At 48.0% G+C, this 25,476-nt stretch overlaps 1 protein-coding gene across 1 annotated transcript in view; it reads left to right on the forward strand.

Annotated features, from left to right (window-relative positions):
- The window catches only part of ADAM19 (ADAM metallopeptidase domain 19), an 80,651-nt gene that overhangs the window by 23,749 nt on the left and 31,426 nt on the right, over positions 1-25,476 (forward strand). Inside the window, exons 4-7 of the mRNA XM_006211893.4 lie at positions 7,105-7,183; positions 12,248-12,324; positions 20,687-20,879; positions 21,553-21,618. Of these exons, the coding sequence (XP_006211955.2) occupies positions 7,105-7,183; positions 12,248-12,324; positions 20,687-20,879; positions 21,553-21,618 (415 nt within the window). The remainder of the gene's footprint in view (positions 1-7,104; positions 7,184-12,247; positions 12,325-20,686; positions 20,880-21,552; positions 21,619-25,476) is intronic.

Consider the following 25,476-nt stretch of genomic DNA (forward strand, 5'->3'; position numbering starts at 1 on the left):
CAGTTAAGCGTCCTGATCCCAAGAAGTCAGCCCTATTTGCCCAGAGAGGTTACTGATCTTGGTGGACGCAGCCAAGAGCAAGGCCCGAAGAGGATGAAATAAAGACCCTGCTGGCCAGAGGAGTAAACAGTGCTCATCCAAACATCCTTTGGTCTACTACACGAAAGCAAAACATAGGACCAGGAGCCGGTCGGAAGGGTGCCAGGTCCTGTGGGGACTGGGAGAAGATGTAGTGGGACTCGGTTGGTGAAAAGGAGTGTTGATTGAATGCACTGTTAGGAAACTTCCTTCATAGCAGGTTAAAGACGGCATATTTCAGCTTTGTGCCAGGCTTGTGAGTGGGGCCATCTTGCTTTGCCGCCTTGCGTCTGGAGCTGGACCTCGGGCAGGGATGATGTCTACTTAGGTGAGTCCCTGGAGTAGGAGGAGGTCTCCCACTCTTCGCATCAGGAGCAGCCTCTGCAGTTCCCCCTTCCTTGGCCTTTCTGCTCCCTCAGAAAGGACTGCCTTTGCCTGTGGGCCCCGGACTCCTTGGTCCCTCGTTTGGCTCTAGAGCCATGCCTGCGGCAGGTTGGCTTGTTCCCACTCCTCTGCAGTCACAGGTGGAAGGAGCACAGCTTTGGGAATCTTTGTCCTGAGACAGCGCCAGCTGTCTCTTCCCCCTTTTCTTTCTTGCCCTTCGCAAACAAAAGACAACAAAACAGTAGTTACTTAATGTGTTATTTTGTCCCAAATATGGGCACACATTAGCCGTTATGTTAGAAAAACTCCATCTACTCTTCGAAACCTCTTCCTAATGTCTGCCCGTCTGGGCATCTCCATTTCCATTTGATAGAAAGGGAAATTCTGAGCTGACTAGCTTGTGATGTGCGTAGTATCTCCTTGCTAGTTAAAAAAATACGAACACAAGAATTTCTGAACATACCCAGAAGGAGAGAGACTAGTATCATGAACCCTCAGAAACCCCTTTGTTTTGGTTTAACAATAACTGAGTTTTACCACATGTACACATAGCTAGCAAATGATAGCAGTGGCATTTGTAGAACACAGATACTTTGTACTTTGCAAAGAGTTCTTTCTCATTTGTTTGTTTTATTTAGCAAACATTTATAGTCAGGCACGCTCCTAACATTTTACAGCAACCCTACGAAGTAGATTCTATCATCTCCCCCATTTTATAGGTGAGAAAACCGAGGCACAGAGAGGGTAACCGACGTGCCCAAGTTCGCAGAACTTACTAGCATCACAGCTAGTTTCGAATGTATTTTCTCATTTGATCCTCTCAGTGAGGCTGAGAGATGGAAATTATTACTCTGTTCATTTGCGATCTAGGGAATGGAGAGAATTTAGGTGGCTCAGGTGCAAACAGTTCTCATACAAACACAAATGGTGAGCACTTGTCAAAGTTTTATTTATCTAATGGGGAAACCAACAAAGTGGTAAAACTGGTTTCAAGATTGAACAGATAAGGAAAACATATGCATATATATTTTTTTCTTCAATAGTGAAAAAGGAATGCTGAGATAACATTGCTAAATTAGCTATAAAGCTGGTTAATATCCTGGGGCAATGCAATCATAACCTTGAGAGTGATCTTTTCTACTCAGTGGAAATCATTTTCATCTCTAGTGTGTCTTACTAGGCTTTTACAAGTTAACATCTAATTTTACAGAGTTTTACAAGAGCTGCCTTCATTAACTGTAACTAGTCTTTCAAAGCTACATTCCCCCTCCGCCCCAGAGTCCAAAGATCCTTAGGCCTCTTAGAGTCTGCGATTTGACAGGGCTCTTGTACCACGTTGAAGGGTGCTGTGGTGACCTTCTGCCTCATCTCCAGAGTGTGAAATGCCGGTCATCTGGAGAGTACTGTGACTAGGACTGAAGCGAAAGCTTTCTGAGCCCTGGTCATTCCCTTTAGGCTGTGCTGGTATCACCTTTAGATTTTGAGAGGGTGCTTAGGAGGCTGGAAATGAGAAAAAGAATTAAAAATATTAAAATCGACCGAATGGAGTAAGACAGAGCATTCCCAGAGCCTGAAAAAGTATCACCTGGAAAAACTATTAAAAATATAGATTTCTGAGTCCTTCTCTAGAGAATATAATTCTCAGTGGGGCTGGGATGGGGCCTGGGATTTTATATTTTTTCACAGCGTTTCCGGGTGTTGTGTTACTGGGTTAAGTCCCATGATGACGGCACTAAAAGCATGGCTGAGAAATGAGAGAGCCTTGTGTTATCACCAGCATGGGTGGGCAGGGTGAGGGTGAGGGTGAGGCTCCTTAGGGGAAAAGAAGAGGGACCAGCAGGCTGTCCCTCCCAAGCATCCCCAGGGTAGAAGTGCCCGGATCCTCTTGAAAGAGCTAGATGTGCAGCAAGACCTGGGAAAAGGAGGTGTTAGTAAAAATAGCCACTGGGTTGAGCATGGGCTCAGTAGGCTGTTTTTCAAGGTGGCTTGGAATTTGTTATCACTTCATCTTCACTGGTTTGCTCACCTGTAGCAGCAGGATGGGAGTGTGAGCTCTGAGAAGATGTTCTGCAAATTCTAGTCTGGCTTCTTCTCCCCAGAGTGAGTTTTAGAGATGCTTAGAGAGGCATTTGAAATTCGTCTGATAGCACGTAGTCCTTGAAGGGACAGCTCTGGGTCTGAAGGCTGTGAGCCTTAGGAAAGGTGGGTCAGGACTGTGGCAGACTGCAGTGTGTTTGTGGGGAGGGGCCTGGCTGTGTGCACAAACGCTTTCCAGGCCACCGTGGGCAATTCCGTGGTCCTTCCCCGGAGAGTGACTTTCCATTTTATGCCCAGCATCTGGGAGACAGCTTGTTTTCCCAGCTGAGATTCAGAAGATGCAAGTTTTGCTGGAGGACTTAGGGGTCTGAGCGACATGGGTTTCCCCCAGAGCGAGCACACCGGTGCTGGTGGCTGTTAGCCTTGGGATGATGTGTGATTTCTGCCTGCCTGTGGGCCTGTGAGCCTGGAGGGCACAGGCGCAAGGCCCCTTCTTCAGAAATTGCTTTTCCATCAAAGCCAGAAAAGGGAGGGGGCGGGGTGGGAAGTCTTGGACAGTCCTTCTCTCTTCCTGGACGCACATCACTCACAACTCGTTTCCTGAAAATCCTAATACACTCCAGTGGTGAGAGACGGCTTCCTGCAGATCTGCTGAGCCAGCCCCATGTCAGAGAGGAGATGAGAACAAGATGTGGTCAGAGAAAGGGCAGCTGGGCTGAGCTGGGCTGCTCAGTGGCTCCGTGGCCCCGTCTTCGGTGCCGAGAGCAGCGCCTGGGCACGTGGGCATAGATGGGCCTAGCTTGGGGCAGTAGGAAGCGTTTGAAAGTAGTTTTTTGTGTCCTGTAAAATTACACAGATGATGGTGGTGAAACACGACCCTTCCTTTTGCTTCTCAAAGGAAGGATGACCTTCCTGGCCAACAACCACAATCCCATTTAGGGAAAGGGTTGTTATTTTAAAAGAAACAAAAACAAAAAGAAACTAGCCCTGAAGTTTTTCTACATTCGTCCTCTTTCTCTTGCTCTGTGCTTTGCTTACCCCTGGTGCTCTTCTCTGCAGATGTTTACATCTGAGAGCTAGGAGCCTCCTTTTTGTGGCATCACAGGTTCTCAAAGCTACTATCATCACCATCAAACTGTGCTTTGGACCACTGGTTGCTGGCAGTGCTTTGGTTTTAGGCTTCTACCTTCTAAGAAAGACAGAGCAGGAAACTGCTTAAAAACCATGGTGGGGCTGGGGGCAGGGAGGGAGAAGCTCAGTGGCAGAGTGCAGACTTAGCATGCACAAGATCCTGGCTTCAATCCCCAGTACCTCCACTGAAAAAAAAAGTATGGTCAGTTCCAACAGACTTGGGTTTTAAACCCGGCTCTGACACTGTGCTGTGATAACTTAGACAAGTTACAGTTCTGAGGTCCCAGTGTCCTCATAAGTGTGTTGTGAAGGTGAAATGATTTCACACTTAAATACATGTGAGCTGTTTGATTGTAACTTTTCCGAGTTTCTGAAACTCAGAATGATTCAGGGTGTGGTGCAGGCAGAAAGGTGATGGGGGCACGGGTAGTCAAACACTTGTGTATTTCTGAAGTTTACTAAAACATATGTTGAGAACTTATGGTCCAGTGTGTAATAACTCTTGGAGAGTTATTACAACAGACTATGTGCTTCAGAACGTCTGGGGTGGGGCCCAACACTCTGTGTTTTTAACTATTTCCTAGGTGATGCTGATGCTGCTGGTCCTGAAAAGGACAGTTAGGTAGAGGAGGGTGCAGATTGTTTCACCCAGATTCAGAAGTCAGAAGGAGGCCAGTGGGTGCTGGTTATAGAGGTCGTTTTGTTTCAATGTAAGAACTTTCTCTCTATATATATGTGGTCAGAAATGGAGGACCTCACTGTCACTGGAGATGCCCAGTATTGAATGAACATGTGGCACATTCCTACACAAAGTAGAATGTCCATTCATTAATTCGTTTACTCATTGATCCACTTTTGCACAGAATAAACCTGACTGGTAGGTGCTGGGAGCTGGGAGAAGGCTTGAACAAGGCAGCCGTGCCCCCTGCTCTTAGGGAGCCCACAGTCTAATGAGTTTGGCTTAATGATTCCCTTTCAACACTGAGGCTATGAGAGTCCTATGATGATGGTGGCAGAGCCTCAGAATAAGAAGGTGCAGAAAGATTCTTGCCCTCCTGAGGACGTGTGGCCGAGAACCGACAAGAACGTGGTCTCTGAGGTTCAGTCTGGATTGCCCTCTTTGGAGCATCTTGGTGTCATTGGGTGACTATTACCCCTTAAGACTCAGAAGAGGCTGAGGATGTACTTTCCAGGAGTGCACTTCCTGCGGAAAGATTCACATCTCCCCAGCGGCACCCGGGAAGGACCATTAAATTCTGAACCCCCGGCCAGCCGTCATTATGCGGTCTGTGCAAGCAGACCCAGGAAATGGGCTGCAGGGATGAGCTCATTGCTTTTTCTCCTCTCTCAAGTGATACACTGGGGAGTTAATGGCTGGGGAAAGTTAGAAGGAAATAGGTAAATTCCGCTGCTTTCTCTGGGTTCTTCTATCATATCCCTGTTGAAAGCAATAATGATAATCACTAACCTTTTGTGGGCTCCACTATGAGCCAGGCCTGGTTTTAAGCTCTTTTTGTGCAGTATGTCATCTTACTCTGATGACAGCCCTGTCTAGTAGGGATGTTATCCTTGTTTTTGCAGAAGAGGAAACAAAGGTTCAGAGAGGTTAAAGTAACTCACTCCTGGCCAAAGAGACAGCAGATGTCAGAGCTGGAACTGAAAGCTAGTCTCTCGGACTCCAGCCCATGCTCTGCTGAAGAATGCGCTTGTTCATTCACTCACTCATTCATTCAATAATTAGTTAAGTCATTCTTTTATTGAGTAAACATTAAGCACTGATACATACTGGTGAAAAAAATAGCTTGGCTTCTGTCCTCACGGGGCTTACAGTTTATCTCCCTCAGATAAACGGGTGACGCCTCCCTTGGATCCTTGGCTGGTTAGAAGCTGAGGAGAAAGAGAAAGGGAGGAAGAATCTGGCAAGTTAGCTACTGACCCAGAGTTCCATGTGATTAGAGTTTCTCTGCACAAGCTGGGTTTTCTGCTTTGCTTTATTTTTGCATCTCCCTGTTGGGCTTCTTCTTGTCTAAGGCTGGACGTTGAAGGGTTTCACATAGCACAAGAGGCTTTTGCCTTCTGCACTCTGGGTCGAAGAGAATCTGAGAGTCAGAAGTCCTGGAATGTAGAGCTGGAAGTGACTCTGGAGACCCTCTCTTGTGGGAAATGTCACCTCTTCCAAAACCAGGGTGGTCCCTGCAGATTCCTTTGGTTTTCCGTGCTGGCCTCAGCTTGTATTTTATTTCATTTTTTAAAAGCAGTTTCAAATTAGGTTTTCAGTTTTCAAAATAAATATATGATCATTATTTTTTTTAATCGACTAATTTTTTAGAAATGTGCGACTTACACCGTGAACGTCTCTGTAACCCCCTGAGATGAGCTCCGTTAACGACGGGCGCTTCCTTTTCCCGCTGCTGTCAATGCAGGCACTAGGGTGCATGCTGCTGTTACTTCTTCATTAAAAGGGATTTAAAAAATGCGTACTTTCCTGAAATGTATTGTCTTTATCTAATTCCATTTTAGACATCTTTCCATATTAATAGATATAGATCCACTTAATTCTTTGTTTTTTTGTTAGACTCCAATTTTTAATGGTGCCTTCCATTAGACACTTTTTTGCCTTCTGACCTCGACTTTCTTCAGATTCATTCTGCTTTTAATGTGGCTGAGCTAGCTGAAGCATCCATTTGGCTCTTTTATTTCTGTTTTAACTTTATTTATTTATCCCTTATTTGGGATCACCTTGCCTTTGGTGAGGAATTTTTAACCTCAACTTCAAGAGGTCTGTGGCAAGAGAGAAACAAATGTCCAGTTTTAGAAAAGAAAAAAAATATATTGATAGGGTAACACACAGAACTACCAGGTCTCAGGTAATCTGGACCACTAGGTCTCAGAAAAGGTGGACAGAGGTGGCTCCCGGAATCCACACAGCAGGAACAAAGGCACAGATGAATAGCTCCTATCTGTTAAGTCCTTGCAACGTTACTCCATTGGCTTGCATCATGGCCAGGGCCAGGTGGGACACCTTGATTGACAATCTCACCAAAACATGCAACAGGGAAGAAGGATTCCCTTAAAGAGAAATTAGTGTGCTGATACCAACAGTTGGTGGAGGCACTGGGAAAAATAATCAATCAAGGTACACCATAGGATCCATAGACCCTGGGAAATTCTGTGAATGTGTTTACACATGTATTTTCCCAGGACCCAGAAAAAGTTCAGATCACTGCTTTGGTGGTCACCTCCATCTGGTTGTGTCTGAGTTAACGGATGGTCCCAATGAATGCAAAATTGATAACAAACTTCATCCTGTTTTCCTTTTTGTTCCTTAAGCCCTTCCATAAGACTTCCCAATTCCTTCTGTGTGGAGGTGCTTAGGGTAATTCTACCAGGTTCAGTTCGAATCACTGACTGCTGTTCCCAGGAGGGTGAAGTCCAACATCTAAAGAGACAAATGTCTGTTTTTATACTTTTCAGGCACCTTTTTGCTCCAGCCTACACAGAAACCCACTATACTCCAAGTGGCAACCCTCAAACCACCACCCTGAAATCCGAGGTAAGTTCAGGTCAGCAAATATTAGCAAGTAGCTGCCCTGTCCCAGACTCGCCCCTATACGGTGAGGAGATGCCTGATGGAGACCATCCCTCCCTTGAAGGAACTGTTTCCCCTGACTGAAGGCCAAGGGAGTGAGCAGGAAAAGCAAAGTATGAGTTTATTGTTTCATAAGTGCACCCTCTCCTTTCTGGCTACAATGGTGAAACAAACAGAATATTTTCATTAATTGCATCTGATTAAAATTGATATAAATCATCGTGAAACATACATTTTCTCTGCATTATGTTAATTACCTACGTATTAATGAGAGTTTAAGGAAAAGAAATAGTTTACCAGGTCAAGCGTTTGTTTCTTTTTCGTATGGATGTGTCAGGCTTTGCAGTCTGCCTTTTTACTGTGAAGGTTTTCTTATTTTGCTGCTCTTTTCACATTGGATATTTTTTCCCTCAAAGTTGAGTTTGGATATTTGCACAAAGATGTGTCATTTAAAAGACAGCCTTTCAGTTTTAGTCTTTTTGTTTGCTTCCTCACACCAGCGGTGAACATTTGGTCACTGGTGGACATTTACTTAAGGTCACGAAGCACACACATGTCATGGTTTGCTAGCTTTTCCTGCAGGGGACCTGTTAGAATTTGTAGGATCAACAAGGCGGTTCTCAACCAGGGGTGACTTTGGTTTAAATCATTTCTTTTCCTTAAAGTTTTGTTGGTAACTGACAAGCAAAGAAAATTTGCTTCACGATGATTTATACTGATTTATCTATTCATCTATCTATCTAAGTATAAGAATAGAAAGGACTTTATTAGGTCTTGCTGCCATAGACAGCAGCGGGCCACACAGAGGAGAGGTGTCTGTGTGGGCACCGAGGGCCAGTCGTTGGGTGTTTTATAAGGTTGGGTCACAAGGTGCCTGATCGGCTTGTGCACGAGTCTCTGCTTGGTTGTAGGTCAGGTAAGAGGTTTAGGGTCTGCAAAGGGCAGTGGAGTTTGATTCTGATAAGATGGGCATTACCTGGGGCTATTAGTTCGTTAGGGGAAACACGCCCAATAAATAGTGTACTCTATCTGAGAGCCCAGAAACGGGGGTCGTTGGACTTTGAAGGACGTCAGTGGGCCCAGCTTTCCCTCCTGACAGATTGGCAGTGACAGATCTTTGGAATGGGGGCAAAGGTCTCTTCTTCCGTATCTACTTTCTGCGGAACTGATTTATATCGACTTAAATCAGACGCAGTTACCCTAAAATATTCTATTTCTTTCTTTGACTATTTTAACCAACAAAGAAGGGGACCAATGTGTGGAGGCAGTTTGGATTGTCATGACTGGGAGGTGGATGCTGCTGGTGGGTGGGGGCATCTGGTGGGTAGGGGACAGGGGAACTGCTAACTGTTCTACAATGCGCAGTTCAGCGCTCCACAACAGATTGTTACTCGGCCTCAAATGTCGGTAGTGCCCAAGGCGCGAAATTCTGGATTAGAGTGATCCTTCTCAGACTCTGTGCCGAAGAGCTGGGGTGAAGGAGAAGGGAAGAGGGAGTCCGGCCAGAGGAGGAGCAGTGTCTTTTGCCTCTGGGGCAGGACACGATGAACTTTTGTGGCGTGCACGTCTGGGAGGTGTGGTGTGTGGGACGCAGGACAGGCTCCTCTGCCTCAGTGCTCCTCCCGCAGCTTCCCCTAGAAACTGAGATGCCCACATGAGATCCCCTGCTCTTTAAAATATCCCCACCAGAGTGTGAATGTCTGGAAGATAGTGACAGCCACTGTCAGCCCTTAAGAGCACAGGGGAGTTTACCAGATCGCCCTTGGTGAGGAGAGGGACACAGGGCAGATAAATTTCAATAGATGTAAGAAGTCTTTAGTAATTGGGTAGCTGAGGGGCTGCACTGGATTGTTGGATGTGAAGATCAGTGCTGCCTTCTTCACCAGGACCTTCCTGGATGAGGAGGGAGTCAGGCAGTGTGGCCAGTGGCTGTGACGAGCAAGGAGGCTGTGTCTTCTCATCTCTGGGGAGGCTGCCCAGCCGAGGCACCACACCTTCTTCAAGGCTCCTTGGTCAAAACGTCTTCCTGGAGACTTCTCTGCCTCCAGGGAGGTAGGATGGGGACAGACATGCCTCGAAAGCCCCTTGCCACTGTGTCCTCATAAAGCACCCTCCTCAGGGTTTGGCTCTTGCACGTCTGTACCCAGAGCTGCAGAGTGGGTCTCAGTGCACAAGTTTGCCATGAGCTCACGCTTCCTGCTACGAAAGCCCCCTTAGGCTGGCCCCCTCCGGCCGAGAAGCTGAAATGGAATGTGATGACTTCATGGCTGCTCTGTTCGTTTACTTGTTCTTTGTGCTCTCAGGATTAGGCCCAGACATTGTACGGGCCTTTGAGAAACAGAGCAGAGGAAGAGAACTTCCCCTCCCTCCCAAAGGTCTTGTTGACCCTAGCATGGCACGACTCACTGTCATCTTCCATCCCACGCTGCTGGGCCCTTGCAAAGCCTCCACCCAGCCTGTGAGGCTTCCAGTCAGCTTTCTGATTTGGGAGCTGAAGAACCAAAGAGAAATGGGATGGAATAAACCATTTAGCTGTGCTTGGCCGAAACGTTGAGGACCACAATCTGCTACCAAACTTGGCCTGGGGTGGCAGGAGTTCTGGGAACCATATCAAATTCATCGAGCCCTGATCTAGGTCAGGTCACTGGGGGTATGGTCTGTGAGTGTGTTCCAGTAGAAAGAGTTGCAGTTTGGGGTCCAAAGCCAGGGTTTTCGTCTTGGCTTTAATTAGCTGTGTGACCCGAAAACCCCTTTCAGCCACACTAGTGTTGAGTTTCCTCATCTGAAAATTGAATTTGCTAAGATCTGACTCTCGGGGCTATGGAAGGGTAAAATGAGTCACTGCTTTTATGGGAATTTATAAACATCTCTTCCAACATCACATTTTACAGATGAGAAAATTGAGAGGAGAAGAGAAAAAGGAACGTGCTCAAGTTGAGATAACCAGTGAGTGGCAAGGCTTAGACTAGCTCTTCAGCCTCCGCTGGTCTCTTCTGACCTATTTGGGAAGCAGTTTGTAGGAATGTGTCCCTTGTTATCACCCGTATTAGAGCTTTGACAAACTAAGTTCCGTGCCCTTTGCTGGGTCTGCTTTTGCTAAGAGAGGCAGAGCTTGGAGCCTGAAAGCAGGCTGCTGGGGTTTGAATCTCCGCTTTGCTATGTGGCCCTGTGAATGACTTAAAACTTCTCCAGCTTTTAGTGTCCTCTTTTAAAAGATGGGGATAATAGTATCTACCTCAGAAGGCTGTGATCAGAATTAAAGAGAAAGAAAATCCATGTAAGTTGTTTTATCCAGTGGCGAGAGCTGGATAGAGGTCAACCCTTCTTGTTAGTAGCAGTAAGTGGCAGGCATCATTATCACATGCAGGGAAGTGTGTGAAAGCCCTCTGTAAATTTAAAGCGTGCTACACTATATTCATGCCTAGAGCTGGGCGGGAGGTGGAACCGGGGAATACAGATGATGGGTTAGCTGTCTCCTGGGTCACATGCCTGCCTGCTGGGGACCAAGGAACAACCGCATGCGAGCGTGGTCCTGGTGATGGACCTCTCAGACTGCTGTTACGTAGGCAAATGCCAGGGATTCCTGATTGGCCCTGCTCAGGCCCACAGTGTTGGTGGGGAAAGAGAACGCTTCTGAAACTACATGGTTTATATCCTCCTTAAGACCGTCGTAAGAATCTGGTTCTGCCCTGGGGAGTTCACCTTCTCTCCTGACCAGTTTTTCTCTCTTGACCTATTTGGGAAGAAGCTTGTAGGAATGTGTCCCTTGTTGTCACCCATCGTGTGCTGGGGACAGTCCTGGTTTGTGCCCGTCTGTCCGGTTTAGCTCTTGATCACTCTCAGCAGGGTCCCGGTTTGCCTCATAAATTCTCTGGCTACCCTACTTATAAGACACTCCACTGGCTTCTTGAGCATTTATTTCAAGCCACTCTTCATACTTTGTAATTATCTTTGTATCTTTGAATGGCTTTTTGATTAAGGTTGGCACTCACGAGACCGTAAGTCCCACAGAGGCCGGAGCTGTGTGACTGCTCACAGCTGTGTCTCGGGGCCCAGCCCCGGGCCTGACACTTAGTCGTGCACAACAGCTGTTTGTACCAGGGAGGAATCCAGCCAGGTAGGGGGGACCAGATGGCCATGAGACTCACTGACTGGGGAGTAGCATCAGGCCTGTAAGCGTCCATGGGCCCAGGTGCCAAATCAGGTCTGCTGCAGGCGCCCAGGATTCAGGGAAGGCAAGGAAGAGAGAGGGGTGGACCTGTTTCCTGGGGCTGCTGCAACATAGTAGCACAAACTTGGAGGTTGAAAACAACAGAGACCTGTTCTCTCACAGTTCTGGAGGCTGGAAGTCTGAAGTCAAGGTGTCGGCAGGGCCATGCTCCCTCGGTAGTCTCTAGGGGAGGATCCTTCCTTGCCTCTTCTAGTTTCTAGTGGCTCCGAGCCAGCCTGGTGCTTCTTGGCGTCCAGGTTCATCACTCTGATCTCTGCCTCCATCTTCAAATGGCCTTCTTCTTTGTGTATGTGTCTGTGCCCTCTCTTCATAAGGATGCTAGTCCAGTGTCACCTCATCTTAGTTTAATTACATCTGCAAAAACCCCAATTCAAATAAGATCACATTCTGAGGTTCTGGCTAGACATGAATTTTGGGGGGACGCCATTCAACCTTACAGGGGGTCAGAGAGGTGACGCAAGTGGAGAGACAGGCTTTTCAGAAGGCATTGTCTCCTGTGGCCAACAGCATGTCATGGAAAGGGATCTGAAATCCTGGGCTCTCCAACTGGCAGGGAGACCTTTAGCAAGTCTCTGCTCTCCTGAGCCTCAGCTCAGAAGTTCAGTGGGGAGGACGGCATCCGCCCTGTCCCACCTCCCAGGACTATTATGAGGCTCAAAGAAAATGGTGGCTTGGAAAGCCCTTTGCCGACTGTAAGGTTAGGGTAGGTGAATAATCATCCCTGATGTTTATGAGACAGTGACACTGACATGCTTGTCAGTATCCTGTGGTCTGACTACCCGCTTTCTCCTTGCTAGGATGACTGCTTTTACCACGGGACGGTGAGGAAGGCAGAACAGTCCAGCGTCACGCTCAGCACCTGCCGGGGAGTGAGGTAAGAGTCCCTCACAGGCTGGGGGGCACCTGGCGCTCTCCCCGGGAATGGCTCTTTCAGGGTGAGCAGGGCTGGCCTTGGGCACGGAACTTGAGCAGCTGTCCATTGAGAACGTATGCAAGCCAGCTCTGAGGAGGGCTGAGCTTGGGAGTGACAAGGAAATAAGAATATGATCATCATCATCGTCGTCGTCATCCACAGGTTCACTGGGACTGAAGAAACTTGAGGTTTTACTGTTATTTAGGTATGGGGAAGCCAACAGAGTGGGAGACAGCTGCCACTGAAAAGAGAGTTTATTTTACTTAAGAGCCCAAGAGGAAGGGCCATGCCATGCTGGATGCAGGGCTAATGGGGCGCAGGGAAGCACGGGGTCATTCAGGAGGCAGAGAGGAAGGCGGAATGTGGCCGAGAGACTTTATTGTGGTTTCTGTGGGAAGGAACTGGCAAGGCAGGGCACACAGACTTAGTTAGTATTAGCTAGTTCGAATAATTTCAGTGGGAACTAGGGCATGGGGCTGTCCCTAGCTGTGTGGTATTTGGCCCTGGGATGAACAGGCAGGGGATGGTGGCCCAAGAGTGAGAGCCTCGCTGGAAAGGCATGTTACGCTCACTGGTGAGTTACTCTCTCTAGGAACTGGCTAACCCTGGGGGCAGGGGCAAGGCCCCAGATATCAAGGCATCAGGATTTAGGTTAAAAGACATGGTTCGCACACTTGAAATTGATGAGTTTGCACATTTATTCCCACTTCTTCTTTGCTCTTCTCTGGCAGAAGTGCTTACAGGTGGCAAAAAGGGAAGTGGGCAGCTAGTGAAAAGAGAGCAGGAAGAGAAAGGAGAAGCAAGGATAATCTTCAGGACAAAAAATGAACCAAAAAGTTCCAACCAGATGGCTTGTTGGGAAAAGAGTGGTTTTGTTCTCTGAGCCAGACGAGCTGGATTTGAGCTAGTAGCAGCTGACCAGCTTGGTAACCTAGGGCCTCGACGGTCTCATTCGTAAAATGTGGATAAGGGAAATATTTATCTGTAGTGTCGTGAGGATGGCACGTCCTGATAGAAGTCTGATGTTTAGAACTGGCTAGTACATACAAGCACTCGGTCGCCTCCCAGAGCCTTGCCTCCTGGGTGGGGCTCGCAGAAGGGTGCTGTCAACGTCCCCTGGGAGCTTGTTCAGAATGCAGTATCTTAGGTCTACCCAGACCTACTGGATCATAACCTGCATTTTTACCAAGATCCCCAGGAGATTTGTGTGTACGTTAGTTTATACCCGAGAGTATGTGTTCCCTAAGAATAAGTGTTACATCTCAAATATATGTTTGTCTCCTCCAGCCTACTCCAGTGCTTTGCATATAGAGGGATCAATACATGTATGTTGAAATAATAAATATCATTTATTTAGACTCTTTCCACTCTCCTCTCCTTTTGGAAAAGAGATGGTGATCTGAAAAACCTGTATTCTAATTGCCTGGGTCTTAATTGCGTATACCATGTTGTACCTAAACCCAGCGTATTGATAAACTAGCTCTATGAAAACAGAAAGAAAGACAAAACCGTGATTTGTAGTATCTGCCAATATGCTGGTAAGAATATTCCCACCATGACCAATTCAGAGCTATCAACATGATGCCACTGAAGGCAGCACTGGGACGATGCGCACGCGATTGGCCCTCCTGAGCCAGTAGGAGGTGGTTCCCCTGTGTACCCTTCCTCTCTGTTGACTGATTTATTCAATGATCGTTTCTTTCATTCGGTAAATTGATACTGAGTGTCTACTCTATGCGGTGCCCTACACAGGTGGAAGGAAGACAGGCATATGAAAATCATTTCCTGAACCCTTAGTTTCTCATCTGTAAAATGGGTATGAATGATGGACAGGGCAGAGAAGGTCAAGTGCTGTGTTAACTCTACAGCACTCAGATGGGATTATTACCGTCTAATAACAGTGACACTACGCTAAGGCTCACCCAGGCTCGCATGCCAATGCAAGGCCCGTTATGCTGCCAGTCGGCATTTTGCATTATGCTGCTGAGCAGCATTCTGTTTATAAATTAGGCCGTGTCTCCTCTGTAAGACTTCATGGGAGTCAGCTGGAGGGAGTCAGGCAGGAAACAAGCTTTGGCTGGGAGGCCATAACAGTGGCCCCAAATCCCCACTCAAGTGACCTGATTAAGCCCAGCCAAATGGCCTCCCAGTGGTGTTTACAGGCCCAGCCACCGCCACCTGCAGTCTGCGAGTAAACAACGTCTGTCCCAAGGAGGAAAGGGAACATGCAGGTGTGCCTTGCTTCTCCCCGCCTCTTCCTCTGTCCCCTTGTGTGGAGCGGTGGGAGCTTGGCTTGGCCTCTTGTAAATCATTCCCGCAGCCATGCCGACAGGGGGAAACCGTGTGAGCCATCCATGTGTTTCTGTTTTGCACGCTTCCTCCGGTGAGGTCCACCGCGTTATTTCCCAGGCTTCTCGCTACATACCGTAAGAAACCAAGGGTGTCTGTGGGCCCGACTGATTTAAGAGCTGGAGACGCATGCCAGATGGCTGGACTCGGGCTCTGGAGAGGGCGCAGCTGCAGCAGCCTTCAAACCCGTGTAACACTCCACCCGCCCCCCACCGAGGCTCTTTACGTGGTGCTGCAATGGAAAATCTCCATAGCGATTATGCTTCTCTCCTGGAAACACGCGTTTCGTGGCTGGAGAGAGTAGATAGGATTTATACCAAGTCGGGTCTTCAGGCTGATGATACAAGTGCAGAGGAATTCAGTGTCCAGATCATTGCTGGCCCCCTCTTTTCTCCAAAGCAGTTCTTCAGGGCTAATTTAATTGAAGAAGTAGTACATGATCATAGTAAAAATAAATTCAAATAACACAAGAGTGTACAATGAAAGAGATCTCTTCCTTGCCCTGGATTTCCAGAATCCCCTCTCCCCAGAGGCAGCCATTGTTACCAGTTTCCTGTGTATCCTTTTAGAAATATTCCTTCCAGAAAGGATCATGGATATGTAATATAATACCTTATAATCATGTTTGGGCCATTGAGTAGCAGCTATGAATACTTGTGAACTACATCAATAAAAAGATGTGGTGCACCAGTTCTCAGGCGTGTTCAGTGTCCACAGTCCCCAAGCCTGACTCTGACAGGCTCATCTTCTAAATGTCTTGCACAACATCTTGCACACACAAATGCTTTGCAGATTAATGCAAAGTGTAAATGTAAAGAGCAATGATTATTTGTGAAGACACCTAGACACTGGGTTGACGTGTCCTTGACTGGACCTGTGGAATTTGGCAGACATTGTGTGTGTGTGTGTGTGTGTGTGTGTGTGTGTGTGTGTCTCCCTAGCTCACTGGCTATTAACTGGAGAGGTATTGATTGTAGTAAAAACATTTTGCAACCTGATTGGCCAGTTTATTTGTAAAGAAAATGCTTATTAAAAATTACTGTCACATAACGTAGTATGCTAAACATTCAAATGATACAAGAGCATCAGGCTAAAGGAAGTGAAAATTCTTTATCCCATCCCACCCTTTCAATCTCGTTCCCCATCTGTAATCACTCTGCATAACTGAACTACGTAACTGTGTGTGTGTTATGATTTTTTAATCCAAATGAGATTACTCTATACATGGTATCATTCTGTAAGTTATTCCCAATTTAACATTATGCCTTCCTTGGCACACATAGATCTATCTCGTTCTTTTAATGGCTGCATAGTATCTTATGTACTAATGTCTGGCAAGTTTAATTACATAGAAAGTCTTTCAAAGACAGACAATAGATCATTGGTAGTGATCTATGTGATGCGTCACTCTTACATTATAGCAGATCTGTCCTTAAAACTCTGGGGCTCCCACTCACTGTGGTTATATCTGACCCTGGTCTCTGGACTCAGACTCTGCAGGAGAGAGAGAATATGAGATTGAGGGGGACCACAGGAGGACGTGTACAAACGTATACATGATGGCCTGGAAGGAGCTCACAATTTAGAGTCCAGGGACCTGAGTTTTGGACGGAGCCCCACACCTCCTGGCTGTGGGGTCTCTGAGCTCTCCTCTCCCTGTTTCATTTTGTTTCCTCCTTGTCTTTGCCGTGGCTAGTTTGCTACCTCCCATGGGCCTCACTTAGGTCTGCAGATGATGGCCACCGTGCAGGAGGCTGCTGAGTCCTGTGTAGGGGGCTGAGGGTGGTGTAGGGCCCCACGCGTGAATAATAAGCAGAGGGGGCAGAGCTTCCTGGAGGTGGGTGCCTGGGACAGAAGGAGGTGGCTCATATACATGCGGCCAGTCCATACCTGTCTGCTCCTTTGCCAGGGGTGGTGTGGTCCTTTCCCCTTTGAATACTTGACCTTCCTCTGCAGAACAGATAAGAAATGCTACCTCTGTGTCAAGCACAGAGTAAACCCTCACAGGGCAGCACCGTTAAGTTGTGCCAGGTGTAGATTCTGGAGTCAGACAATTCCTGACTTAAAACCTGACAGGTTGCTTCAATTCTCTAGCATCAGTTTTCTCACCTGTAAAATGGGAATAACAATTGTAACACCACTGCATCATTAGTGGATTTACATTAGGTGTTGAGTGCAACCTCCTTGAGTTTGGGGACTTTTTTTTTTTTTTTGGATCATGCTGCATCCTCAGTGCCTAGGACAATTCTGGATACCCAGGGGGTCTCAATACATATGTGTTGAATGGCTACTGAATAAGATGACTTGTACTCTGCCTGGTGTATAATACACGCTCAGGGACTATGAGTTATCCTTTTAGAATTATACCTGATTGTTAGTAAATGGTGCGTATTACTTCAGTCAGTTATCACGGCAGCCCTGTGAGAGGTGCAGCTGTGCTGAGCAACTTAACCACAGAGCTAGCAGATAGCAGAGCCAGAACTTGAGTCCAGGTGTGTCCCACTCCCAGCCCATGCTCACACTTGTGCCTTACCACCCCATCCCAGAGGGACCACATCACCCGCTCTTCACGCCTCCCTGTGCTGCCTTTGAAGCTCCCTGTAACTCCTTCTCACCTGGATGCGGACTGAGGGGAAAGGGAAGAAGGGTGACAGAGTGATTACCTCTTAGGGCAGCTCTGGATGTAGGGATGTAAGCTGTGTCCCCTGGGGTTTAGCTGTTGCCTGCGGTTTAGCTGTTCCCAGGAAGCAGTTCTTGCCTAGTTCTTTGAAGGATGCATTTGAGTCCTGCAGTCATTCAGGGGTTAAACCTGTTGCCTGCCTGGCCTGCCCTGCCAGGGTTCCTCTGTACAATTTCATTTGTGTCAAGTGCTCAACAATGAGGAATAGGACGGAGAGCGGAACAGAGAATAGCGTGTGAGGTCCTGGCCACCCAGCCTCCTGGGCTCCCCCTCCCCGGCACCTGGCTAAGCTCTGCCAGTCCTTACATTTAACAAATTAGATCAACTGAGATGCTCAGAAGGAGAAATGACTGGTGGATGCTCAGTGGAGGGCAGCTAGCAGAACTAGGCGGGGCTGACAGGGGTGGGCCCTGGGAGCTAGATGCTCACAAATGCCCCCAGTCTCAAAGCTGGGGCCCCCTGCAGAGTGCTGGGGCTTGTGCCAGCCTCTCCCCCATCCCCAGGCAGGCGGGAGGGCTGCAGCTGAGACACAGGCGGGTGACCAGGGGCCATGGACAGGGAGGGGAGCGGAGCGGTGCAGAGTCCTGTTGCTGGAAGGACCTCAATGTCCTGAGCCTGTGCTTCTCAAATTATAATCTGCTCACTCCTGAAAGCAGAACTGTTCGGGGCTCTGTGAAAAGAGAGGCCCCCGCCACAGCCTGGACTCCAAGTCAAAGCTCCTGCCGGCAGCTGTACAGGGGTTTCTCTGGGACGTGTTCACAATGCAGATGCTCAGGCCGACAGAGCCTCAGTCTCCTCTGCTGGGCCTGGACACCTGCACTTTCAATACACCCCGTGGACTCTTCTAATGGGAACTCTGATCCTAAGATCTCTGACCCACAAGTTTGGAACTCACTGATAGAGGCAGATAACACAGAGGTTAAGGGCATGGGGTTCAGAGCCTGCCAGACCTCAAATCTTTGGCCCCAGAACACCCATGAGAGCTTGTTATTTAATCTCTCGGGGGCTCAGTTTCCTCCTCTGTAAAATGGGACCCATGATGGTGCTTGGTAGCACTGATGTGAGAATGAAATAGGGATGATGATTGTAAGCACAGTGCCTGGCATGTGGTTAACTCTCAAAACATAGGGTCTGAAAATGAAAAGTAAACCGCCTGCCTCCTCTGTCTTCTCTCTCCCAGCTGGTGTCCCAACGTCCAGGCCAGCTGGGTATCGCCCAGGCACACCTCAGAGGAGAGTTGCTGGCGCTTGTCACTTACAGCCACCACGATTACTGTTCACTGTGCACCAAAATTCTGTGTGGTCTCTGTCCTATTCGGCTTCCAGGCTTATTCAAGTGATGCTCAGTCAACGATGCTGGAACTTTCACCCACCCCTGTGCGGAACTTTCCACTGGGTGTTACCTCCATAGCCACAGCACACACACGCAAAACCATCAGCTGGTTAGTGGTCACGCCCTCTGTTTCCAATGTTTGTGGCCATTAGGGGAAACTGAGGTGATGGGAGGGGCCTTGGTCAGCCGAGATGAGAAGATAGCTTGGGAACAGGATGCCCGCAGCAGCTCTGCCCACTGCCCTTTCCTGTCTGGATTCAGGAGAGGATGTGACCCTTGCTCTTTGCTCCACTCCCACCCCCAGCTGTTCAGGGAGCACCTTGGGTGTCCCCGCAGGGGCTGGTCTGGGACTGCTGCGTCAGCCTGGGCGAGGCAGCCGGGAAGTCGTCAGGCTCCTGGGCACCAGAATGAGGTCAACCAGGGATGGATTCCAGGAAGGGCTGCTGCTTATCAGAGCCTGGCGCTGTCTCTCCTGAGAGCATCACAGACTCTTCCCAAAGGGCAAAACCTGGGCGGGGATCCCAAGACGCTGCCGGTGGGGATGGAAGCCGAGACAGCCAAAGATGAGGTCCGGCCAGTTTGGAGTGGCAGAGACCGACCCTTAGACACTTCCCCTTTTGAACTCTCTGGATGGATGGGGCCGGAGGTTTTGGAGCACGTGAGATGCTGTGGGGCCCCTGGGACTCACTGCAGGGATCTTCCTTCCCTAGGGCCCTGAGGACATTCCCTCGCTTTAGTTTTCATCTCACTGTATCAAGGATGGCAAATCCCCACTACATGGGCCTCTGCTCACCCTTCCATTGAGTATTTGTGATAGTGACTGATGGTACGTCCTGGCCGTCTCTCTCACCAAGTCCAGATGAAACACCCAGAAGCCTCACTGTGGCAGCACCCCAGACAGCTGCGTCCAATCCATCAGTGTTAAGGGTGATGAAAACTTTTCGCTTTCTCTGTTACATACTGTAGTGATTTATGCCCATGTTCTGACTCTCTAAGTTCCATGAGGGCAGGCATCTTGTCTGTCTTACTCACTACTCCACCCTCAGCAACTAGCGTAGCGCCTTACACGTGGCAGGTGCTCAGGAAATATTTGTGGAATGAATGACTCTCTGTCCTCCAATGGGCTGTGAATGACTCAAGGACAGGGATGATGTCTAGATTACATCTAATACAGAGTAAGGGCTCAGTGAGTGAAAGAACATAATGGGTGCTGCCCATCTCTATTCTGAGTTCAAGGCAAGTATCTGTAACCAGAGAACAGAGTCACCCGTCCTTGGCTGTGGGTGTCATTTCACCGGAAACCTGCTGGTTGACACGGGGAAGCTGGGGCTGGTGGGAATGCCGTCGGTGACGTCTCCAGCTTTGGTTTCTGAGAACTAAGACACTTGTCTTTCCATTTAATCATCCCAAGAATCCTGCAGAATTAGTAAATTATCATTTGCTTTTGCATGTGGGGAGACTGAGGCTTGGAGTGATTTAAGAGATTTTTGGAGAGTGTTTGACAGTTTACTTTTGGAGCTAAGACTAGAACTTGGGTCTCCTTACTCCCTGGCCAGCGTTCTTTCTTCAGTCTCCATACTGTCTTTTTCTCAATCTGTAAAGTTTAGACCTCTGATTTGTCGTATGCCATGTTGGGGTTTGGGAAGCTTTTTGGAATCCTGGTCCTACTGTCCTTTGTAAGTATTAACTGTCCCGGTCCAGCCCTTTGAGAACCTTGAGCTTCTCTGTGGTAAGTTTAAGTTTTTATGCCCTGAGACTGTGCACTGCATCTATCATACACCTGTGTTTCTCTGGAGAGGAAGTGTGAATTTGCGTCAGATTCTCACCAAGGAGTGCATGACCTCATAATAAGATAAAGCAGCAATGATCAAAGCCATTTTGCATATGGGGAAACTGAGGCCCGAGCAAAGGACTCTTCCAGGACCATAATCTTTGACCAGAGATTCTATTTCTTATCGACAGAGGACTGATTATGGTGAGCAGTAACCTCAGCTATGTCATCGAGCCCCTCCCTGACGGCGGGGGCCACCACCTTATTTACAGATCTGAACATCTCAAGCTGCCCCCTGGGAACTGTGGGTTCAAGCACTCCACGCCCACTGCCAGGGCCTGGGCCCTTCAGTTTACGAACCAGACCAAGAAACAACCTCGCAGGGTGAGTTTCTCAGTGCAGGAGCCAGCCCGGGGATAGGCTTGTCCCCTCCGAGGACCCTTAGCTTGGATCCAGGAGTATTTCTAAATGAAAGGGAGAGGGCTAAGAAAGAGGAAATCACTTTTTCCTTTTAATCTAAGTCGCTGTTGAGTGTGAGATACCCTTGTATTCAACAGAATAACTGCTTTGTGGGGGGGGACATCACTGCATTTAAAATAATCTGAGAGGCTGATTCCAGAAACTTTGAAATGTGAGGAAAAATGTGCCTCCGTTTTTGGCATAACCACTTAGCCACATGCACAAAATGCTTGTATCTCTTTATACCCAAAATAGAGGTACATGGTTTAAATGCCTTTTGGGAACTTGATTGTCAGCATGTTCCCTCACAGTGTGTTGGCCTCTGTTCTGACTGTACCAGGCAGCTAGTTCATTATTTTTTGAGAATAAAGGACTGGAGCCAGTGTCCCAGAGCAGCCTCCAGCGATAACCAGGATGGCGGGCACCAGCTATAGTGAGGGCGACGGCGGCCGCAGGCAGAAGTACCCCTAGTGCCCATGCCCCGGTCCAGCAAGGAGGCCCACGGCTTATTCACCAGCAACATCTCTTAGCAGTTTTTCTGAAACGAGACCAAGTTCACCATTTTTGTGGCTCTGATCTGTTTCTATCTCTTTCTTAGATGAAAAGGGAAGATTTACACTCCATGAAGTATGTGGAGCTTTATCTCGTGGCTGATTATGCAGAGGTAAGGGGTAGGCAGTGGGGGTTTTAGCAGAAAAACTACGCTTTTGATAGCTCCCATTCCAGCCTTCAAACAGCTTTGCAGAAATGCTGAAGCCTTCATCTTTCTTCTGGTTTGTCATGTGATTTTTGACCTTACTTCTGACCAAAGGCTCTTTTTGCTATTTTAAACTTAGTTGGGGGAAAAAAAACAAAGGAAAAAGTCTCTTCTAGCTCAATACATTAATCAGATAGAAAGTCAGGACAAATAATGTTATTTGGATGAACATTTCTTAGGCTGGATCTGAAGACCCTTGGCTTTTGGTACTTATTCTCAGGGAGTCCGTGAGTTCGCTATAGAAATTTTAAAAAAGTTTTTTTGGCAAAGATAGAAGTGTATTTATCTGATTGATAATTTTCTTGCCAATGTATGGGTCTATTTGTATAATCATGTTAATCCCAGATGAGAACCTAAGCCATGGTTCCCAAAATGTGGTCCCCAGACCAGCAGCATGAGCAGCACCCAGGAACCGGGGGCTCTGGCTGCACGCCAGATGTGCTGAATCCCAAACCGTGGGTCTGGGGTCCAGCAATTCATTTTAACAAGCCCTCTGTGAGATTCTGATGCACAGGCGGGCTTGAGAACTGACCTAAAGGAATAGCTGTTTGGCCTTTAATTCCATATTCTTCAAATTAGGTTCTTGTCAGCCTTGGCTTCTGAGATTTGATGAATACTCACCTCTCTCAACTCTTTCATTTCGTTTTTCATTGATTTCTTGATTATCATGTGCTCAGCACAGTGCTTGGCCCCAGGAGACAGAGACAGACCTGCCCCTGCATCACAGAGTTTACAACAGCAGCACAAACACTCTAGTTCCAAGTGTGATGACAGCTAAGATGGTTCGTTGTAAAGGATTAGGGTGCAGGTAATGAGGGATTCAGCATGGTTTTGGGAATTGGAGAAAGCTTCTCTGAGATCGTGGTGATGAAGCTGACTCGTGAAGAATGGGTTCAGGCCCCGGGGCCCTATCTGCCTAAACTAGCCATAGTTTACCTCCAATTCTCACTTTCCTAGTGACTCAGCCATCTATCTAAGTGCACCTTCCTGGCATGGAAGGTCATGATGAGCTGAGTGCTCCCCACATTCTAACACTGCACCTTGCTGGGGCTCCCTAATTAGGGCAGAACTCATCAGCTCCTGTCAGCCTCACACCAGCTCCCCCAGAGGCCTCATTCTCAGGCAGCTCTACCTAGTCCACAATCCCAAAGCACAGATCCCGGAGGCAGTGCAGGGTAGCAAGAGACACTAGACTTCATGTCTGCGAGGGCAAGGAGTCATTAATTGGGCAGAGAAGTGGAGGTGCAGTCACTCCAGGCCCAGGGAACATCGTGTTCTGCTTTGAGAGGAGTTTTGCTTTTTAATGGACATCAGTATTGGTTTTTCCAGCAGTCTTTTTTTCTCTTTTGTTTTGTTTTCTAAAGACTGATGTGTGAGTAGGATGGGGGAGCAGTATGAGGAGCAAAATACAAAGCTGATTTTTAAAATAATTTATTTATTTTATCTTTAATTTTTAAAAATTTTGTTGGTGGAGAGGTAATTAGGTTTGTTTATTTATGTCTAGTGGAGGTGCTGGGGATTGAACCCAGGACCCCATGCATGCTAGGCATGCAATCTACCACTGAGCTATACCTTCCCCAAAAAGCTGATTTATAAGCCCAGGCTCTGTGGTCATGAGAGGGGCTGATGGCGCTGGCCCCTGCCCGACAGAACTGCCGTAATAGGAGGGTTGCTGGGAGAAAGCTGAGCTCCTCTGACTACATCCTTAAGCTTTGCATCTAAGATCATTTAATACACTGGTCTTGAACCATTTTTTTTAAAGCCACAGAATTCTTTGTTCAGATGAAAGCTCCTGGACCTCGGGAGTTAAGCATATAGAAACAGGGCTGCTCTAACGTAAATGTGGAGGGATCCTCCCCCTCGGCCCTGCACGCTTCCCAGAGGAATCCTGGTGCGGGGTTTTAAAACCCACTGGGTGTGAGTCTGGAAGCTGGAGAAGTAGGGGCAGGGCAGGGTTTGGTCATCTTCAGTCTTCTGACCTCCAGAGTCACAGCAAACCCCAAAGAGGAAAAGTGTCTGCCCAGGGTGCCTCCAGGACTGTGGTGCCGCCTAGAGCCATCTTCCGGAGGAGAGAGCCTGCAGCAGGGCGTGATTTACGCAGCTCAGTGGATGGTGCACAGGGAGACTGCTCACTTCTCTGGGTCCTGGGCTTTGAATGATTCACGACAGGGGTTGGGTAGGGGATGTAATAGCCAGGCGGAGCTCACAGGCGCAGAAATCCCCACCTTCTCACCACCTCTTCCCCCACTCCTTCTTCACATGGCCTCTCATCCTCCACAGGCAGAAATGTATTCCTGACAATTAATTAATCTGGGAGGATGGGAAGACAGGGAAGGGGAGGGCTGCCTTATCTGTGATTTACAGCCTAGTGCTGAGAGCAGCCAGGCTCTGCCTCTGGGCTCTGAAGTCCCAGCAGGGAGCGGAGATATGTATAGTGCTTGCTGCCTGGAGAGAAGGGGTTTCAGCAGGAAAAATGACCAAGCAGCTCCCTGGGCCTGGGTGGGAGCCCCTGGGGTGGTTCTTAGCTTATTCATTCCTCAGGTGAAACGGGCAGTTCAATCACGGGAATGGCAGGGTGGAATGTTGTAGGAGGAGACAGGATGGCTGTGAAAGCAGGTATGCAAAGGGCTTTTATGGTACAGATAGAAGGTGGGGTAGTTGGGATAGACCAGGTAATGCACTGTGTCACCCTGGAAGGTGTAAGGGTGAGATACTCTTTTCTTTACACCAGGAGAGGAGAGGAGAAGAAAGGAGTAAATGAGTGGTATTGACTAGCCCATGGCCAAATCCAGCCCACCCGTGCTTTTGTGAATAAAGTTTTATCCATGCCTACTGCCGCTTGCATTGTCCGTGGCTGCTCTTGAGTGGTTGTGGAAGAGACAGTATTGCTGCAAAGCCTAAAATATTTACAATCTGGCCATTTACAGAAAAAGGTGGCTGACTCCTGCCTGAGGCGCTCCCGGACAGTACTTGATGCATTCCTTAAACTGTGGTGGTATTATCAGGCAGTAGTTTGAAGATAAGATTTGAAAGACAATGAAACCTGACTCTGATTGTTCTAATAAATACTCACTAAATGCTATGACACTTCCTGTGCAGTGAGGGGAATTTAGAAATGGGTTGACTCTGTAAGGAGAAACTCGAGGATGGAGACCTTGGAAAGCTCTCAGTCACAGGGCCTTACATTGAACTAAACACTGTAGAAAGCAAAGGTGAACGTGAGATGATTACAGTTCTGACGAGTCGCAGCTCCTGGGAAGCCCAGGAAGGTCCACAAGCAGCGGGAGAAAAGGAAACAGTGGGTTTCTCCCCTGGGTCATGGCTGAGACCCATCCCCATCCGGACACATATTCCCACGGTGTTTCATTTGGCTGTTCTTTTTGTCTCTTTCCTGGGTATTCTTGTGGGATGCGATGGAGGAAGGGCATGAAGGTTTAGACTGAAGTAACATATAGTGCGTACCCAAGGTATATCCGATAGGTACCCAAGATTCTATGTAACTACAGCAGTGTTTGGGCCATACCCATCATTTTCAAATTTTGATTACATTTTATGTTTCTGCTGTGGAACGTTCCTTCATCTCTGCAGCTGAAAGAGATCTATCCTTTTGAAGCAGGCACGATCAACGTGAGGCTGCCTACCTAAATGTGCTCCTCCTGGCACTCACTGCAGACCTTTCTAATCCAGCTCAGCACTCTTTCCTGCCGAGCCCCTTGCAGTCTCAGAATCCTTCTCCCCGTAGAAGGCACTGCTGGTTGATGAGAG

The sequence above is a fragment of the Vicugna pacos genome, chromosome 3 (genome assembly GCF_048564905.1).
Source record: "Vicugna pacos chromosome 3, VicPac4, whole genome shotgun sequence".
Lineage (NCBI taxonomy): Eukaryota > Metazoa > Chordata > Mammalia > Artiodactyla > Camelidae > Vicugna > Vicugna pacos.